We start from the raw sequence: 21,823 nt of genomic DNA, 5'->3' as shown, positions 1-21,823 counted from the left end.
TTAAATCCCAACAAAAGTTCGACAATATAAAATTATTCAACTGAATATATATATATATATATATATTATGAATTGTATTAAATTAAAAAGTTTATAAATGAAATTTTTATAGCTAAGCAATTTTCATAATAAGCATAGTCAAAAAACTAGGTATATATTTATATGAAATTATAATTTCAAAATTTCAAAATTTATAATAGTTAGATCTTTTCGTTTTGGCTGTTCTGAAAAATACAAACCATATATTAATTGAATTAAGTTCATATTTGCCATATATAAATATATATCATGAAGCATGCAAATGGGTCAAGAAAAAGCTGCACAAGTGCCGCTGAAACTTAAGGAACCATTTCTATGGATTCCGTCATTGGACTCTTTTTGTGCGTCTGCTGATATTGGAAAAAATTATTTACCCGCTTCGCGTCAAATAATCAATTTTTGATTATCAATTAATTATATTTTCACAAAAGTCAATAGAAATGAAGAAAAGGAAAAATACTATTAAAGTGCAGTTGTTATCTTATCGGAAACTTGCATTTGATGATATTTATAAGTCGCAGTCGGCACACTTTCTAACAATTCGTAGACCAAAAGAAAAGACAAAACAGCTTAGGACGTCATTGATAAGCAACTTGCCCAAAACTTCAACATACTCTGGACAGAAGACGACTGTCAATTTCGATATCTATAATTTAGCTGCCTGCCTTTCGACATTTACTTCCAGTTTGTTTATTTAAGGCGAGTTTATGTTTTTTTTCTTCTTCACTTTTTTTTATGGTTTGCCAGTTCCAATTCCAGGCAATTGTTTACAGCTCTCTGGTTTATGCTCTGTCAGCTGCCAACTTCCAAACTCTGCCAGAAAAAAAAAGTTTAACAAATTTATTTTGTTTTGAAGTCGCTGTTACTTTTATGTTTACCTCGCCTGAAATTTCTCCCATCCGAATGTTGCATGCAACGTGTGAATAATGTTCGTCTTCCTCTTGCAGCTCCACCCACAGCTCGTTAGGTATAGGTGTAGGTGTAGGTGTAGGTGTAGCTCTAGGTGTTAATAGATGTGCACATGTCTGTTTGTCTGTTGTGCCTCTGACGTTGCATACATCAAACTAATGAGACGCTTCTTAATTAGCGACTTCTACATTCTTCTTCTACCAATTTGAGTTACAGTTAAGCAGCGGCATTGGGGTCATACCCACTTCTAAGTGCATAGGTAACAGACTTTCCAAATACATATTCTCTTAAGTTCCCACAAAGGCTGTTTATATGAAGAATATTTGCAAAGAATAAGTAAAACAATTTTACTATTTGAATTTAAAGCTAACTTTAAGAATTGAATTTCCTTATTTATTTATTTCTATCTGTTTGATTAATAAATTGTATTAAAGAACAGTAATGCTTTTCGTTCAAATTGGTTTTTCTTGGATTTCCTCAAGCCATGCAACAAATGCTGAATAAATTTAAGAATTTTCAAATACCAACAGACTTTTTAACTATAGAGCTTTTAGTTTTAAATTTACACTTTTAAATTAAGAAATATAAATATTTGCTTATACAACATTTTTAAGTAACATTTTGCAACTAATAGTAATTGATTATAGATGAACAAATAAAACTGAAATATTTATTTAATTAACTTTAAGCATGCCAACTGTTTTTCAAATACTTTTTATATTACTCAATTAAAATCGAATTTTTCAATAAATCCAAACATTTGATTTCCTTACTTATTTATTTGTAAATAAATCATTTTAATTAATTTTAATAAATATTTAAAAAGTTCATTTTTGGCTTTTAATAATTGTTTTTTTCACATTTTTTTTTGTTGTGCATTTATTTGCCCTAGTAAATGATTAATGTTTAATATATGCAAATAACTTTGAATTCAAATTACTTTTTTTGATATTTGTGTTTTATACACATCTCTATTTGCATTTTGTCTCCATCTCCTGGCTATGATTGTGTAATAATTTTTATAACGATAGTACATATATATTTTTATCTATGCAAATACAAATATTTTTATATGCCTGCTTTCCCCGCTAGATGTTTAGATGTGTATGAGTATGTTTATGGATATTTTACTTTGCGTATCTGAATGTTTGCCAGTTCTAGCTCCAGCTCCAGCTCCAACTCATGGTCTGTGTCTAGGTCTGGCCATTTGTATGGGTCTGGTTCTGGGTCCGGGTCTGGGACTTTCCGTGTTTTGTTGCCTGTGGTTTGTTTGGGCGCGTTAGAAAATTTACATATGCACATAAATCTTGTTTGGGCTTTGACTTTGTTTGTCTCAGTCAGCCAGCAGCGCTAGAAATGCCTCTAAATATTTGTAGATACTTATTTGGTGGCATACAACAAGAAAATAACAACAACAAGAACAACAACTTGAAGCGACAGCAACAACTCAATAAACAGCACACAGTGTCGTCTTCGTCTCTGTCTATGTCGAGGAAGTGTCAAAAGTTTGAAATGTATTTGTATTTGGTATTTGCTTTATGTATCCGTGTTTGTCTATGTGTGTGTGTGTGTGTGTGAGTGTGTGTGTATATATTTTGGGCACGTCGACATACTGACAAATACTTTGACTTCCCTGTGGCATCAACTTTGTGTATATGTTACGGCCAAAATGACAGTAGAGTGAACTAATTGGCACTTAGCCAGCATCCAGTCGTAGATACAAAATGTATCTAATGTATAATCAAACAAAAACTAAGCAGATAAAGCGCACAGCTGTGTGTGGAGTAACTTATTACAACTACAACAACAACAAATGACATCCCTTATTCACATTTTCATTCATATTAACTGGCGAGAACAGATGCGTATTCAAGAGATACAAGTTAGATACAAATATTTCTATGTACACTTGTATCCTCAGTATCCTTAATCTTAGTAGCTATAGTTTAATGTTATATTCAAAATAGAAATAAAAATATCTCGTGAAGAAATAGCTAGAAATGGCTTTTATTTACATACGATAAAGACACATTATTATTCTGATATTGACATAAGATACAAATAAAGTTATCGTTAACCTTAATGTGACATGCTTTTATTTCAATTTTCAGATACAAAAGTATCTCAAAAATAAATTCCTAAATAAAATTTAGGTAATTTAAGATATACAAACGTATTTTACGGATTCTTTACTCATTTGAGTGACTTAACGTGAAATACATAATGATTTTATTTGAATTTCGTAGCAGATAAAAATGTATCTTACAGATTGCTATAATAGCTAGATGTACAGATTAGATATAGTGTAACATCCTGCATTTTAAATAATATTTGAAGCATGGTTTGTTATCTAATCCTTTTATCTATTTTTTCAAACTATCTTTTGTAACTATATGCTTATCAGAGTAAAGAGTACAAATTTATGGCCATTCTTTATCGGCATTGCCACGCCCCTTTAAGAAATTACTTCAACCTGAAGCAGTGTGAGTTCAAATTCTTTTTTTTATGCTTATGCTTTTGCCACAAACTGATTTCTCATGCTGCAATTGTTGCCAAGTACCGTTGCAGCTAACATTCGCCTTACCTTCCCTCCCCTTTGCCTTCCCCTCTCTCCAGCGACCCTTTACCCCCCTACAATTTCTGTTGCAGACATAGTGAAAAAAGAACAAGAACAAGAATAAGTTGCCTCGTTTTTTCACATATGCGAGCTGCAAAGAAGCATTTTACATAAATCCAATGTGAGGGAACCAGTCCGACCGTCCGACCCTAGCAACTGACTGACTGACAGTTCAATTTATGCTTCCTCCGCCTTATGCCTTAAATGGGCTGCCAGGCGGCGATAAAGACAAAGATTGCAGAGTCGTGTTTTGCCCTCATCGAGCTGACTATAAAATGCACTTAATGCAGTGGCGTAAAAACAAAAAGCGAATTCGCACAACACAGACACACAAAAAACAAAACGAGAGCTAAGAAATGCATTAAAGCCGAATGCATCTCGCGGATACTTATAATGCATATTTATGGAATTCTATTTGATCCAGTTACGAGGATCACTTAATAATTCTCAAGCACTCTACAAATAATTATTAAAATATGCAAATATTATTTTAAAAATGTAAATACTTGTAAGACATTTCTTTTATCTATTGGGGATCCAACAAATAAACTCCATTATTAAACATAGCTTTATAAAAATATTTATTTCAAAGGAACAAGTATAATTCAACTTTTCAATTCAATTTATAAAACAAATTTAAAAATAAAAATGCACTTGTTTTAAAATTAATTTTAATATAAAATACACGATCTTAAGTTTTGAAACAATAACATTAAATTAATATTAATAATATTAAATAATTTATTTGTTGACTCTCTTGTTGCAGATCTGGACTCGGCGAGCGTGCAACTGCTGGGCAGTAATCGGAACGAGTTGTTGCTCAAATGCCATGTCGAAGGAGCCTCCGGGAATGAACCGTTGCGAATTGAATGGTATCGGGACAGCGCCAAGTTGAGCACATGGCAGAATATCGAGTTGCAGCAGCATCGATTGATAGTACGACAACCGAGCAGTTTAGATAATGGATTATATCGATGCACTGCATCCAATGCCGCTGCACGTGTGATGAGCAAACAGGGCTATAATTATCAGCATCAGATTAATGCCAAATGTCTGCCCAGATTGAAAAAGAATCAAAAGTTACCCGATTCGTGGGGCAAGCAAGTGTTTCTGTGTCGTGGCAAGCGTGGAGGAGCCGGTGGCATGGATCAATCAATGTCATTGCCTCCATCTCCCGAAGGACTACAGATTGTACAGGGTCCCAATGCAAAGTTAATCATCAAGGAGGGAGAACCAGCTGCTCTCAGTTGTCTCTATGAATTACCCGCTGAGCTACAGAATCAACGAGTTCAACTTCGTTGGCGCAAAGATGGCAAAGTGATGCGACATTTGGAGCTGGGAGGTGCTCTGATTCCTGGCCAATCTCTCGACAGCTTCAACAAGGATGCCCTGCTCCGTGAAGATGCTCGCCTTGTGGTGCACAAACAGAATGGCACGCTCAGTTTCAACAGCATCATTGCCAGCGATGCGGGTCAATACATGTGCCAATTGCAACTGGAGGGACATTCCCCGGTGAATTCATCACCTGGCATTTTGGAGGTCATTGAACAGCTCAAGTTTATGCCGCAGCCAACATCGAAGAATCTGGAACTTGGCATTCTCGGCAAGCTGCATTGCAAGGCACAGGGAACTCCAACGCCCCAAGTTCAATGGGTTAAAGTGAGTAAAGATATCTTTTATCAATATTATACAGATTTTTTTGCTCCATGACATTTTCTTTGAAAATCGAATTAGTTTAGATAATGTTACGTTACTTCAAAGTTTTTGAGAAAATGTAAAAGGCTTGGTATTAAAATTATGGATGATACATAGATGACTGACGGTCGAAAAATGAAACTTTTTAGATTCAAAAAATTTATATACAAATTAAATTAAGAGTTTAAACTATGATTCCGTTTGAAATAGTTTTAAATTTGGCAAAACCGGTTAAATGTAATATAATTTATAATTTTTTTAAGTTTTGGTTCCGTTGCTAAAAATAAAACGGTTAGTTTCGATGAAAGGTCACGGTACTAGTCTCGGTCTCGGTAATCTTCCCAGAAATAAACCAATAGAGTACATTCAGTCTGCACTCATTTCAGCTTTTTGTGTACTTTCTATTCTCACCGCTCTTCCTCTTCCACACCTTCTGATGTACCACATGTCCAACTGGAAATTAAAAAAAACTGCTACGCGGTGCTAAGTAAACTTTTGTTTTCAAAAAGCATTTCATATGCAAAGCTCCATTGAGTCTAGCTGGCTAAAATGCCGCCTTTACTCCCCTCCTGGAGCATCCTTCTAATATCCAGTTGAAGTCCTTTTGTTTGCAGCTGTTTTCGAGCAGCAACCAATTTTGACAACTGTTTGTCTATTTGACTGAAAAACTGTCCTGGACAGTCAAAAAAAAAGAACTAGTAGGCAAGGCTACAATTGAGAGAGAACACAACCTTTAGAGACCCTATACATTTTCTGTAAAAATACGTGTATATATAAGGTTGTTTTTTGCATAACTTCAGAAATTTATTAACCAATTGTAATGAAATTTTCAGGGCAGATTCGGTTAAAAATAATAATTATATGTGCCAAAACTCAAGGAACTTACTTTAAAAATTATTTTAATGTTCCATTTTCAATATTTAGATTTTTACTTGTGGAAGAGAAAGAGTGAATGGGGAAATTAAAAAAAAATCATTTGTGTTTGATATCGAGTATATACTATGTAAATTCATAACAAGTTTGGTGTCTGTAGTCATTACAGTTCCAGAGATTTAGGTGGTCAAACAAAAACAAAACCAATTATTTGGAGCAATTTTTAAGCTAGATGCTTAAGTTTTGGCACATATGAGGTTTACTATATTTCATTACGATTGGTTAATAAACTCGTTGGTTATACAAGAAACAATTTTTACATCGCTTTTTGGGAACAAACAGACTCTTTTTTCTTTTGAAGTACAGGGTCTAAGCCCACGAAGTTTATTCATTTGGTTTTTGGTCAAAAACAAAAACGTATGCCCCCAGTCAGACTCCCTACCCCCAAATTCTTTTATGGCTTGTCAAGAGTTTTGCATTTTAGATGAAAACTCGTCGAACAGGATTTTGAAATTGGTTTTTAATAGTCCTACTCTCTGTGTATTCCCCAGGATGCGACGAATGCTACACTGCCCGAAAATGTGGACGACATCAATGGCACTTTAACGTTTAAGATTGTGAGTGCTGAACATCGTGGAAACTACACGTGCCTGGCCAGCAACAGTCAGGGACAGATTAATGCCACAGTCACCATAAATGTGGTGGTCACCCCGAAATTCAGTGTGGCTCCTGTGGGACCCATTGAGACCCTGGAACAAGGCGTGGCTTTCATACACTGTCAGGCAATTGGAGATCCCAAGCCAACGATACAATGGGATAAGGATTCCCAATATTTGCGGGAGAATAATACGGATAGGCAACGTTTTAGTTTCCTGGAGAACGGAACACTCGTCATTCGCAATGTCCAGGCGGAGGATGAGGGCAAATACGGTTGCACCATTGGCAACAGTGCGGGATTGAAGCGGGAGGAGGTGCGTCTACTGGTGCGGGCCAATGGCGACGGTTTCATTACAGAAGAATCCGCTGGCGATGGTTTCCTCGTGACACGAGCCGTGCTTATCACGATGACTGTTGCCCTGGCTTATATCGTGCTCGTGGTAGGCTTAATGCTCTGGTGTCGCTATCGTCGTCAGGCGCGCAAGGCGCGTCTCAATGAGCTAAGCAACAAGGAAGCTGGCGGAGATCAGACCGATGGATCTGGCAAGAACACCGAGCAGGAGCCGTGTCTATCCAAGCAGCGTAATGGACAAAGCAAATCTCGTGGCGGAGATGCACAGAAATCGGATGATACCGCCTGCAGTCAACAGTCGAGGGCATCCAAGAAATCCGCACACGTCTATGAGCAACTTGCTCTGCCACGCTCTGGTCTCACTGAGCTCATACAAATTGGACGCGGTGAGTTTGGCGATGTCTTTGTGGGCAAATTGAAGGCTTCGCTAGTGACTTCTCCGGTGACAAGCGATAAGGATGCGGATACGGAGAAGCAGCATAGCAATAGTGAAAATGGCAGCGGTGGCAGTGGATCTGGCAGCACCACCTTGAGCACCTTAAATGAGAAGCGACGCTCCAAGACCTCCATGGACGACATCGAAGAGATCAAGGAGGAGGAGCAACCACAAACGCAGCAGGCACAATCCGAATCTCTGCCCGATCAACTGGTGTTGGTCAAGGCCCTTAATAAGGTCAAGGATGAGCAGGCTTGCCAGGAATTCCGTCGGCAATTGGATCTGTTGCGTGCCATCTCCCACAAGGGTGTCGTCCGTCTCTTTGGCCTCTGCCGTGAAAAGGATCCACACTACATGGTGCTCGAGTATACGGATTGGGGGGATCTCAAGCAGTTTCTACTGGCCACCGCCGGCAAGGTGAACACAGCCACCGCAACATCCTCGCCTCCTCCACTGACCACCAGTCAAATGCTCGCTGTCGCCTATCAAATAGCTCGAGGAATGGATGCCATCTATCGTGCCCGCTTTACCCACAGGTAAGCTCACATATATATTCACTACACTGAAAAAAAAATCATTCTTAAATTCAAGTTCAATATTGCTAAATTTTACATGGACATATTTTTTACTAGGACAGTCACAATTTATTGAAATATTTTTAAAAATGGATCCTTAATAATTTAGTATGAACTTAAAGCTTGTAAATAAAATATTAGTTATGTTAATTGAAACAGAATATTGTTAGTTATAAACAAAAATTTGATGTTACATTGAGCAATTCGATTGATAAGTGTATATGTTTTTTTCTTCAAACTCTGCCGGCTGTTTCCAAAATACATTAAAATGTTTGATAAATTAAGAATAAATTAATCAACTATGTGATTAATCTCAGTTCGAAGTTTAATGACAGTCATTAAAAAATTCCGCCTTTTTAATATTCAAAACAGGGACCTTGCCACTCGCAACTGCGTCATCTCCAGTGAGTTTATTGTGAAAGTCGCGTATCCGGCACTGTGCAAAGATAAATACAGTCGCGAATATCACAAGCATCGGAACACGTTGCTGCCAGTTAGATGGTTGGCACCGGAATGCATCCAGGAGGATGAGTATACCACCAAGAGCGACATCTTTGCCTTCGGTGTGGTAGTGTGGGAGCTATTCAATCAGGCTACAAAGCTGCCCCATGAGGAATTAAGCAACGAGCAGTTGGTGCAACGTGCATTGGAAAATACCCTGGAGTGGTCCATTGCCGAGGGCACGCCTGCCTGTCTCAAGGACATTTTGGTGAGTAACAGCGGGAGAAACATAACTCTAAAATTGGCAGCTAATTAATTTTTTATTCTGTCTCTATTCCGCTTCTTTTTCTTCCGCACACAGCTTTCCTGCTGGTTGGTCAATCCCAAAGAACGTCCATCTTTCAGTCAGTTGGGTGCCGCGCTCAGCAAGGCCATGCAAAGTGCTGATAAATGAGAGTATTAGAGTTGCCAGATCGATGACTGAATATTAGTGTTGGCAAATATTTGCTAACTACGCCAAATATAATTTGTAGTATTTTTCTTAGTATATAATTCGGACAAATTAATGCCTGCAGAAATTATAACGGAAACTTCTTTTATATTTCATAATGGTGTAATCGCAACGTACTGAGTTATTTTTAAATGTCAGCCGCATGTTCAACATGCGTACTTAATACTAGACTAAACTTAGATTATAAATACATATTTGAATTGTAAAAAAAAACCCGTAAGCATTGATATCTTCTCCAAAGTATTTGCGTGGTAAAAATGTAAATAGAAACTGCCACAAACAATTTGCATTTAAACCAGTTGAAGCATTTATAGTCGTAGTTTTTTGGCATCTTTGAAGTATTTCCAGAACTACATTTTAAATAAACTAAATTTATGCGAAAATATGAATATAAATAGTTTTAAGAGAAATTTTATAAAATCTTAGCTTACATATATACTTACATATTTTTAATTAAATTAAATAAAGTACACAACAATTAATCACAACGAGTATTTTGACTTAACAAATAAATAATTAGCTACATGAGTTTAAACTTTAAGCATCATACATACATTAAATTTCTAAATACACATACATTTAACAAAAATATTGTGTTTTTTTTATAATTTATTGAGTTTAAGTAAATAAAATATTCAAAATAAATATAAAAAACACATATTATCAAGTACTTCAATGTGCTTAGGAATCCCAAATCGTAATAAATTTATAACTAGCCGTTTAAGCTTTGATGCATGTTTACAAAACATATAAATGAAATAAAAAACACAAAATAAATGAAGTAAAATAAAATAAAATGAAATAAGCAAAAAATCAAACAAACTGGAATCATTTTAAGTGCTTAGCCCCAAAAAAATGACAGTCAGAAGGAAAAGCTAAAAAATGAAAAGCCAAAGCTGAAATGCAAATATAAAACCCTTGAGGCCCTTAAAAAAAAGAAACCCGGCCTTGTTATGCTGTGTAACTACTTTTTATAGACATTTCATTTGGCGTGGCAAATTTGTTGACGGCATAAGAAGAAGAAGGAGCCATATTTGCCATCCCGCTCGTTCACACTTCACTTGATTTGAAAAATGAGCACCTATTGAATTTCGGATTGAGCATTTGGTTTTTTTTACTTTTGGGTTGCCTACAACATGGCAATAAACCGTCGTAAAGTTGGATCAGCTTATTGGGGCTTTAAGTTGACCCGGAAGTTGACTATCCCTACAAACGATGATGAGGGGCCTACGTGGCGAAAAAAAAGTTTCTCGTGCGAAAACTTTTCCAAGTCAACCGAGCTATGTATATTTGCATTTGAATCAACAACAACACCCAACACAATGAGCCAGCATTTTTCTTTATTTTTTCTGCCTTAATTTTCTGTTTCTTTTTTTTTTTGGGCAATTGTAAGCAGCTGTGGCAGATTTTTGGGCCAGTGTATAGGCTGTTTAGCATTTCCCGGCACGTACGAATTCTCTGTCATGAATTTCAAATGCCTAAGTAAAGGCTGATTGAACAGTTTATACGAAATGTGCCAAAAAGAATTACATCCTTGCGTGAATCGATACCTTAATACCCTTTAAAATATGGTAAGCATATCCAGAAAAATTATTAAAAAATAAAAAATTTAATTATCTTACATAATTGTAAATTTTTCCAGGTCAGAGATTTTTTTTCTATAAATTAATTTTAAAAATCCATTTCTTTCATAGTGTGTTCAACTAAACTTTGTATCTATTTTTTTTTTCATACTATATAAAAACAGATTGTTCTTTAACTTTTGAGAGTTTTAGAAGATTTTTAAGCAGCCAAAACAAATTATTTAAAATGTAAATTAAAATAATATTTAAAAAATTTATAAAATATATAGAATAATATATTTATACTTTATTTACACTTTATTTTGTTTTTATACATTAATTTTATTTTAAGTTGCGTTTAAGTATAAATAATAAACTTTTTTAGCTTTATTTTACATGTTAAAAATTATCTCCTATCCTGTAGCAAATCTTTGGAAAAAATGTGTATAGTCTGCTATATTTTAGTGTGTCTACAGAATCTAAGACCAGATTCTTGCGCTTGGCTTAACAAGGATTTTAATTTGAGCAGAGCTCATATTCAGGTGTCCAGTCGGCATTTATGAGCAATTAGCAGGAGTAGGAGCCAAATAACTGAATAGTAAATCAAAAATTCTTCTGACCAGATGCACAGTGTAGAGAAGAAAATCGTATTTAGTTGATGGTATACAAACAACAAAAATATAGAAAAAACACTATGCATATCCTGTGAATGGATATGAATAAATCAATGTCGAACGTTGCTGCTGAATTTAAACGTCATTCGGGATGTTTTTTGCAATGGTTTTGTCAAATGTTTTGCATGGCTGATGCCCAAAATGGAACTGTTGAAAAATACATTAAGCCTGATGACTGCCTGCCACACATGGCGTATGCGCAATATGTGTTTGCATTCATACATACATAAATTGTTGGTAAGAGCAAAAATGTTTTGCGCCAGCTGCAACAACAAAAGCCTAAGCTTAACATTTATTTCTTTTACAACATTTACATTTCGCATACAAAAAATGCCATTCAATTTATTAATATCATATGAGAGAGCGGAAAATGGTAAAATGGCTTTGTCAATTGAAGCGTAAAATGTGCATTACTCATACGACGCGTATGCCTCCAAGCTGACCTATGCCACTTTATTATGCCTTTTACCTGCGCAATACATTACACATATTACGCATACGCCGCGTAAATTTATGCACAACAAATGTAAATGTTTGGCAAATAAATTACGCGCAAAATTAAGGCTCTTTGTATGCCAGAGAGCTCTCAGTGAGTTGCCAATTGACTGCAAAACTCAACTCGTTGCCAAAATATAAAAGGAAAAACAAAAACAAAGCACCCAGATTGATGCCAAGCAAAGGGGCAACTTTAACTTGCAACTCGTGCCTCATTATGTAGTCGCCGAAAACATATTTTCGCATTCATCAGCAGGCAAAAGTTTTTGCTGACTTCCTGGCACATAATTGAAGCACATCGCAGACTCATTTGTTACCGAGTCCTACACATAATCATATTGCTGTCAGTAGCGTATAATTCTACCCTAGAGCCTACCCTCAATCTACTCGTAAATGAACATGCTGCACATTTGATATCTTGGCCCCATTTTCTCATTTTAGAACTTTCAGTCACAATTAGTGTGCCACAGTTTTGACAAAGTTTTCAAATTGTGTTTTTAGGCCAAACAGAATTGAGCTGCTGCTTTTTTTAAAGGGTTGCAACATATATTTTACCTAAGTCAACCCTCAACAAAAATACTTAAAATTCAACTTGTCTTCTCTCTTCAAAAAAAAATAAATCCCACACGTTGTCTGCATCTAATTTAATTATTTCATTCACTTGATAAAATATTCAGCTAAAGACTTTTTAGAGCATCAGTGCAACAAGCCAGGGGGCCCACTGTACCACACTACAGTAATGTCTCGACTGCCACGCGTCTCGTCTGCAAAGCCTTTTGAGCGTATTAATTTAATTAAATTAGTTTCAACTTGCGTGGGTCGAGTCTGAACTGTAAAAATAAGGGAAATATTTTCATATTTCTACGTCTTCTTTATGCGATGCGATGATAGGCCTAAATGGAATGAGGAGGGGAAATCACGTTTTGGCCAGCTTAATGTTGACGCTACTTTACGATTATTTCAAGATTATGTATGCTTAATTTTCAGCAATGCTGACACTTTTTCTGCTGATATCCTTAAAAGGAGATTCTTTGAAAAATATATACAAATCTGCAAAATATAAAAAAACGACTATTTATTTTGCTTATTTATTTACTTAAACTAAAATTGTTGACAACAAATTAAAAAAACTTTTACATAGATTTGAGGAAAATTTGACTGCAGAATAAATTTAACATATGACTTTTTCATTGATTTTTTTTTTATACTTATTACGATATAAGGAGTTGATTAAAAATGAAAATTCGAGTTTTAAATTATTCAATATTTAAAATTGCAAAGGGGGACCCTTAGCATTGAACTTAAGTTCCAAATGTAGAGCATTTTATACAAGTTGAATGTAGAGGAAATTAAGATGTCAAGACATGACTGAAATGACATTCGGTATGAAACTCGGTTCAGTTTTCTTAAAGAAATTAATATTTAAAGTTGATTCCACCGGTAACGGTACGGTTCCCATACTTAGTATTATCTTATAAAAGATAGTAAATTTTAATTTTTTTTTTTGTAAAATATATATAATAAATAAATAAATTGTAAGCCAATATTCTTGATTTTAGAGACCTTTTTTAAATCGACAATTGCTTAGAAATTTGTTCAAGTTAAAACTATTTGCAAATTTGCAATGAAACATTATCTATTTCAGTCCACCTAGTGACAAAAATATTCTATATTATCAGAGCTCTATGTAAGGGAAAAGGTCAATAAAACTCAAAAAAGCAATGTTAAAAACTAATTAGCGTTGAATGAGGGTAAACTTCGAAATACGCTTGACAATTTCAGTTTGAATTTACGCCGCGTGGCAGGCTAATAGCTAACAGAGGACATTATGGAATGGCAGGATGAGTTGGGACAGAGATAGATATAGAGACAGAGACAGGATGAGACAGGTGTGCTTAAAGCAATGACTTAAAGCTGGCAAAGATTTAACCGCCGGTTATTTAGACAAACAGCCAAGACTTGAGTTGAGTGCAGACAAAAGCGACATTGAATCAACCCCAACCAACTGTCAACTGTGTTTCTGCAAAAGGGATACGGGATGGTACAGGACATGCATTAACCAAACAGCTGAGCCTTTGTGTTGACTCATTAACGCACAGGCAACCAAGCGAGACAGCGAGAAAGTCAAAGAGAGACAGAGAGAGAGGAAAGCAGAAATGAAACATCAGCCAGAAAGAAAGAAGTCAGCAAGCGTCGCGTCGTTCATTCTACGTAACGTTTCAAGTGAAATAAATACCCCCAAAGTCATAAGAACCAAACACAAAACAAGTAAAAATAATATGGCCGAGTTCTCTACTTTAAGATACCCGGTATTCTATTGAAATATATATTCGGCCAAATGTATACCATTAGCAAACAAAACCTAACAATATTAAATTTTCCTAAAACCATTTTGATTTTGCTTCCAAATATCAAAATATGTTTTGAAAAATTAATAAATAAAAATATTTAATAAAATGTAATGTATTTTAAAGAAAATTATATTTTAAATTCAATTTAAAGGCACATAGTAAAATATTAAAATATATCTGACGTTTGTAAAGTTAAAAGAAATCTGTGTACCAAATTTGGCTCTACCATCTCTAAGATTGAGTTGTACGGACCCTTGAAATCGACGAGTACCGGGTATAAAAACAGCAACAACAACTGAGACACAGTGCTACCCTCAATGGGTGCCACGTCTGGCAGGCGACATCATCGTCATCGTTGTTGTCGTCTGTCGTCCTCGTCGCCACTCGAGTTGACTTGAATGGTTTTTGGTCGTGGTCGTGGTCCTGGTTCTGTTTCCATTCTGCTCTTGGAGTAACTACTTTCATTTTGAAAAGGACGGGCGCAAAGAACGCATAAAATTTTACGAGCCACGCCAGAGACTCTGAGACTTGGAGGAACGACTCCCACGGCAAAAGTTTAGCTTTCGTGTTGGCCATAAAAAGCCTGACGAGCGGAGAAAGTGCGGAGAAAGCGGAGAAAAAGCCGCCTTCGCCACTGCATGCAGTTGATTTTGGAGTTTGGAAAACGGAACGCTTCAATGGAGTTAACACCGAGGTTCATTGGGGGATTTGCGACTGATGCTCTGACCAAATAAAAATAGGTGGAAAACAGGAGTAAAGAAAATCGAAAAGGGTTAGGGTTAAGTTTAGGGAATTTGGGCAGATTGTGGCGCTTAGGAATTGTGTTCAGGTGAAGTTTCGCCGTTTATTGACTCACTTACGTATTTACGTATGTATTTGTTAGGCAGCTCTTTTGCTGGCTATAATGGTAAGTGTGACATTAGCCTTGGCTTGTTATGCTTAGAGATTGGAGCATTGTGAAATTAGCGCTAAATGAGGCTGCTTTGTGGTGCGAGACGTTGAAAATGTTGAAAATATTCAAGCGTTAGGTTCAATTGCCAGAAACCTCGACACAAAAACAAAATGTAGTAGTGGGAGAAGTAGGAGCAGGAAGAAAGTAAGGAACGAGGAGGCTACCAAAATTGTAAACTGTGAAATGAGCAACTCAGGGAGAGTGAGATTGAGGTATTTTAAATGAAAATGAATAAGAAAAGTTTTTGTTCTAAGCATTGATAACGACAAAATCTGGCTTGAGGCAATTTAGACAAGAATTTCGTCAGTTCATTTATTGAGAATAGCATAGAATTTTAGTAGAAGACAATTTTCTTCTTAATAAGCACAAATAATATTAAAATCGTACTATTTAAAGTTTCAGAGTTGAATACCGTTTTGTTATTTCTTTCAAGTGAAATTCGTTAGGTTTTTTGTTAAATCAATACGTATCTCTTTTATTGTAGTAAATTCCCCTTTTTAATTAATTCAATTATTAATAACAAATTTTTCTGTTGGTCTTAGAGAAGCTAATAAAAACTAAAATTCCTTCATAATCATTTTATTAATTTTATTTTAAATTAATTGAAATATTTTCTAAGTAGCTCCACTAAATTCTTTAATGCTTGCAATTTTAAATTACATTATTTTCTTCCTCAATATCATATTTAAATTGTGTAGATCTCGAAAAACTTTTATATCGATTGTAAATTAAAAAGTACTGTTCGAAGATCTTGAGTAAAATCTTCTTTGGCATTGTACCTTAAATTATATATTTGAATTTGTCTGTCTGGAGGCAAATTAGAGTCACACCTACGACAGGACTTTATTTATAATGTTGATTTTGCACAAAATTCTTTCTTTCAGTTTGACACCCATTGACACAATAGCGTGCCTTTTAACGGTTACCAAGTCCTTTAGCTCAAAGCCCGTAAAACTTTAAGCACACACACAAACAAACGCACACACTCAGCATAAAGAGCAAACAAAAAGTAACTGAAAAATTTAGCGCTATGTCAACACATTCACATTCCAACATAAAAGACCAGGACCTTCTATCCGAAAAGGACTGTAGAGAACGGCAACGAGTTGAGCTAACATCTTTGTGCTGCCATTTTCAATGGCAATTGCCCAAAAAGAGGAAAACCGTAAAGGGAAAATGATTGTTAAAAGAAATGTGCAACGTTTGCTGTGACCAGAATAGCATAGAAACTACTTACATATCTACATATACATATATACAAACATACTCCTAGTGGACAATCCATCACATACAAAAGTCACCGAATTGAAGGCGCTGCAGAATTAAGCTGTGTGGATAGCAGAGGACAAGGGTCATAGGTCACGTGTGTGCAGCCTTCACAGAGCACACTCTTTACACTCTAAAAAGTATTAGAGAATAAAGGGGAACAAAAAATAATATGAAGCAAAAAGGATAACATTACAGAAAAATATAATCAAATGTTTTCAAAAATATTGTTCAAATTTATGGATTATGCTTCCAAAAATTATAATGAAATTTTATGCAATAAAGCGAATATACTCCAAAAAAAATTATAAAATTTTTTTAATAAAGTAAATAAAAAACAGATTCCAGGTTTTTCTAATCACATAGAATTATAATGTACTATGAATAAATTCAAAAGAAAATACATACTTTCTTAAAAATTGTGAATAGTTCATTAATTTATAAGGAAAGAATTGTAGCGCTAGGATGTCATATATTAAATAAAAATTGTATCCAATTAATTGCAAGTACTTATAAGAGACTTTCCAGAACAACAATCAACCGAAACCTAACCCAAATTCCATACGTTTTTTGGTGGTTTTCGGTTGTTTTGCATTTCTGGAACACAACTGAATAAGAATTTTTTTATTTAGATTATCAAAAAGATATTTTGGCTCTGTAAGACAAATTCATGACGTAGAAAATTATTTTGTATAAAATGAAAACAAAGAAAATATTTTATTCGCAATTGTAAATTTGTGTGCTTTAAATTTTTTCGAAATCTTTCAGTCATTATGCCTTTATTTTTATAAATATGACTTTAAAGTGTATTTTATGTAAATGTAAAATATTTCATTCACAATTTAATTAACTGAAGCTAAATTTTTTTCGATATTCTGAGAAATTCATACCCCAGTTTAGTTAATTTTCTTTTGTTCTGCTAGAAACGTTGCTAAATTTGTTGGGCGCTTTTTTTAAGTGCATAAAAAGAGCGTTGATTACAAACTGACCAAGGAAAAATTCAAAGTTCGTGGAACGCCAGTTTCTGCCAAAGTGTAATTTGTGCCTTAACAAGTTAGCACCCGCAGCAACCAGACTAAGTAGGAAGACTACAACAAACTAACTGTTTTATAAAAAAAATTTATAAAAAAAAGAAGGGAAAAATAGAAAATTATACAAACTTTTCATGTTAGTTTGCTGCAGCATACAAATTATTTTGGCCAAAAAACTTTTTCTCATCGAGCGGCCAAAACTCAAAACTATTTGAAAAACTTTGAGCCAGCTTTGGTCCCATCCTTAGATTCCTTTAGCGCCATTAATAGCAGAGATTGTCTTGCTCAGTGAGCTCGGCAAAATGTTGATAAATTAAGACGCAACCCACAGGCCACAAATCATTGAATTGAACCGCAATGCGACGAGTTTATAGCCCCAAGACAAGAGGCTCCTCCTTCAGCTCCGATAGCACCTATATATACAATCTTCATTTGAATGCTTCAATCCAATCTTGAATCGATTTTCTTATAGGCGACAGTGCCACATGTGTTTTTGTCTCTTCTCCCAGTCTCGCAGTCTCCTACCAAATATTTTTTAGTAATACAATTTATTGGAATTTTCTTTTTCGTTTTGTACATTGAATGCGGCGTCACAGTTGTCGTTCTGAATTTTAATAAAGTTGCGTCCACAACTTGGACTTTTATCGCTGTAGGGGCAAAGGGTTGAGGTGCCACACCCAAGTATTGTCAAAAAGTTGTCGCTAACAATTTTATCAATAAAATTTATGACGACTGTCTAACTCAACGGCGCCCTAAAGCATGCTACAGTAACTAAAAACTGTTTAACCGTATCGATTAATATACAAATTTTATAAAACTTATGCTTGAAATTAATATTATAAATTTCGAAAAATAAATATAAACACAATCATAATATTTATATGTATTATGAAAAGCAAAATTTATAAATAATAATTTAAGAATCATTAATATATATTTCAGATATTTTCATTTTATTGTGTTATTTACAATCCTTGCTTTCGTATGTGACATTAATTTCTAAATTTCATACAAACTTGCATTTAATTGAAACTGATTTAAATATATTTCTTAATTTTTTGTGAGTTAAATTATTTAATATTATTTACTTAGATTTTTAATTGAATGTTAAAGTGTAGTTGCATTGGTGTTCCAAAAATTTACAGGGTCAAATTTTGTACTTAAACTTTTTATATGATTTAAATTTATGAAATTATGTATAAACTATATATTAAATATATTTTAGGAATTCATTTATATTATTTAATATTAATTTTTTTTTGTAGTGTAGTTTTATTGTTTTCTCAAATATTCAAAACGATAATATTTCATTCTTTACTTTTTTATGAAATTAAATTAAATAAAATGAAACTCGTGGACTAGCAAATTCTTTCATTCATTTCCTAATCATAGTGGAGCTAAAACCGTAAGAGCTACGAGTCTAAAATTTTTACCCAACTTAGCTGAAACAAAACTTGACAAAAATCATATTGAAAATCAAATAAATCTTGTAGTATTTTCAGATTTCTCAAACAAAGGTATAATTATTTATTTTATTTTTAAAATTCACAGTGCTTTACACTCACATGTTAGAAAACCTAAAGTTTTGGGGTGTTTTTCCCTAATTGTTTTGTATTTGCATAGCAATTACTTCAAGACGGCAAATTCTTGGTTTAATTGAAAGCCAAATGCAGCTGCCAAAAACATTTAAGTTATTTATGCAAGGAGTAGATGAGATGGGGGATGGGGGATGGGGAAGGGAATCCTCTTGTGAGCAAGTGGCGCGTCTAACCGCGGATAAAACGAGGGGAGACTGAGGTTGCTTGGAGGCAACCAAGTTTTATGCCATTTGCATGGCCAACATGGAAAACTGCAACTGAGTTGGCAACTGAGTAGGAAAACTCCCATGTGTAGGTGTGCGTGTGTCTGTTTGAATCTGTCTCGACTTACCAAGTTGCATAATACATAATTTTGTTTTCTTTTCCAGTGTGTGTGCTCATTTATTATTTCTGTTTCTTTTCTTTTCTTTGGTCCTCTTATTTTTTTCTTCTCTATTTCGCTATGTGGCACAACAGCTTCGCGTCTTCAGCATTCCCTCATCATTCCTTTAACTCAGTGAACATTCTCTTTCTCTTGGCTGCATTCATATTTTCACACCCTTTAGGATTATTTCGTGCATGCATTGGCCGTGTGAGTTGACTCAAGAGGAACTGTAGGAGCTTTAGGAGCTGCTCCTGTTACCACTTTCACGGCATACGTTCTTTCCATACCCTGTAAATAAGCGCCACAACTTAAAGTCATTTTTAAAAATATGAAAAAAAAAAACAAATAATTGTTTTTGAAATGAATTAATTGTAAGTGCAAAAGAGGTAATAAATCAATGCATTAAAATCTATTGAGATTTTTCTAATCTTATAATCAACAAAATATCGTTGTTTGTCGGGGTCGAATAAATCTTGGAAAAGTTATGAGAATGCGAAGTATTGGAGAGAAAAATTAGATGACTATCGATAAATATTAAATTTTCTAGACCAACAAAATTTGGATACAGAATACTTTTTGAGATCAAATCATGATTAAAAAGACATTCCACGTGAAAATCTGTTGAGTTTTGGCAGAATTGTGAGAGGTCAAAGCTTTTGAAAAAATTTTACGGGTTGGTATGAATAGTTTTAGTCGAAGGAAAATTATTTTTTTAAATCAAAATATTTTAAATGCAGAATCAATTTGGGTAAGTCATGATCATAATGACATTTTGCATAGAAATTGGTTGAGTCATGGCAAAGTTATGAAACTTCAAAGCTTGTGAACAAATTTTAAGTATTAAAGTTTTTTGATGGCTGATGGTCAAAAAAATTAAATTTTTGGAGTGAAAAAAACTACAATGCATAATCAATTTGAGAAAATCATGATCAAAATGACATTCCACAGGAAAATCGTTAAAATATTTTGATAAACTTATAAGGATGCAAAGTTTTTTTTTTTTTAATCTGATCAAACCAATATATCAAGCACATTATTTGATCTTTGATCTAGATCTAAAGAAATTTGAGTTACATCAAGAATCTGTTTAAAAAATAGGATATCTAATAATCTTGCAACTTAGCTGTAAGGTTTTTGCTGGTCTTCGCATCTTTTTTAAAGCAATTTAAATTAACAGCAATGGCGTCACCCGTGTGGTTATATAAGTGTATGTGTGTGTCTGTGTGTGTGTGAGAGTATGAGTGTGTTTGTTTATGCCTCGTGGATTCATGGCTGCTGCGACTGCAGCAGAGCTAGCAGAGGGGGACGATGTCAGGACTCAGGACTACGACGTGCAATTGGAATGCAATTTGTTATGGAAGTTAAGTCTCCACTTGTCAGTTAAGTTTACGCTTGGCTGTTTGACTGTTGTCGCATGTTGCCATGTGGTCCATGTTGCCCATGTTGCCCATCCATATTCATATGTAGTCCGCATCCTTTTCCATCCTGACTGTTTTTGCTGGCACTGTGTGTAGTTAAAAATAATTAAAGTCTTTAAATATTTAAATTAATTTGCAGTGCTGCACAAAATGAATATTGTGCTGTTAATTGGCCCCAGAAGCCAAGCCATCGTACACGTAATATTTCTTTTCTGCTTTGTTTTAAATATATATTACGAAAATCATCAGTGCAACAAGCGAACAATAAGTTTTTAAGATTTTAAGTCATTGCAGAACGCTGTATTAAATTTCCACTATATTACTGCTATATATACTGATCGTCATAGATTATAATCTAATAATTATCATGCCATACAGATAATCTCGATATTCTGATGCCGTGGAAGCCTGAAGATATTTGAATATCTAATTTACTATATTATATTCTTGGATCTCTTCTTATATTGACTGTCGTCATTATCATATTCTTTTGTACCAAGAAATCAAAATTTATGTGGCTTTATGAGCGGAATCTTTGTTAAAAAAGTATTTCTTGTCCCGAACCTGAAGTTGACACTGTCCTTAAAATTTATGCATTTCTTGCTTTTTCCCATGATGATCTTGACCTGATAAAAGAGTATTTGGATAAACTGGAGAATGGACCTCGACAATATAAGGTCCGCTTCTATCAGCGGGAATGGCAGATAGGCGAATCCATTCCGAATTGCATATTAAAATCAACCAATAGCTTTGTCAACTCGTCTTGGGGTCTCTTTGAATTTCGATCGGCCATTCATGCCGCTTCGATGGATCCAAACAAACGATATATCAATATCAAGGTTACAGAACAGAACGGAAGATAACTAAAAATTATAAAGTACATTTTTGTATATTGTCAAAAATAATCCGTCTCAATTTAAATAGCAATATATTAATTACAAGTTTTTAGTTATTTCAAAATCGTTAAAAACTAATTTTATAAATATTTCAATAATTTAAATAATTAA

At 34.5% G+C, this 21,823-nt stretch overlaps 1 protein-coding gene across 1 annotated transcript in view; it reads left to right on the top strand.

The window, feature by feature from the left end:
• LOC117783983 (tyrosine-protein kinase-like otk) overlaps positions 1-9,313 on the top strand; it is a 30,821-nt gene extending 21,508 nt beyond the window's left edge. Inside the window, exons 4-7 of the mRNA XM_034621568.1 lie at positions 4,332-5,224; positions 6,685-8,114; positions 8,526-8,862; positions 8,956-9,313. Of these exons, the coding sequence (XP_034477459.1) occupies positions 4,332-5,224; positions 6,685-8,114; positions 8,526-8,862; positions 8,956-9,048 (2,753 nt within the window). The 3' untranslated portion in view covers positions 9,049-9,313. The remainder of the gene's footprint in view (positions 1-4,331; positions 5,225-6,684; positions 8,115-8,525; positions 8,863-8,955) is intronic.
• Positions 9,314-21,823: the final 12,510 nt, after the last annotated feature.

Source organism: Drosophila innubila (assembly GCF_004354385.1).
Source record: "Drosophila innubila isolate TH190305 chromosome 2R unlocalized genomic scaffold, UK_Dinn_1.0 1_C_2R, whole genome shotgun sequence".
NCBI classification, from domain to species: domain Eukaryota; kingdom Metazoa; phylum Arthropoda; class Insecta; order Diptera; family Drosophilidae; genus Drosophila; species Drosophila innubila.
The sequence above is the reverse complement of the archived record's forward strand: the minus strand, read 5'-3'. Positions and strand labels throughout refer to the sequence as shown.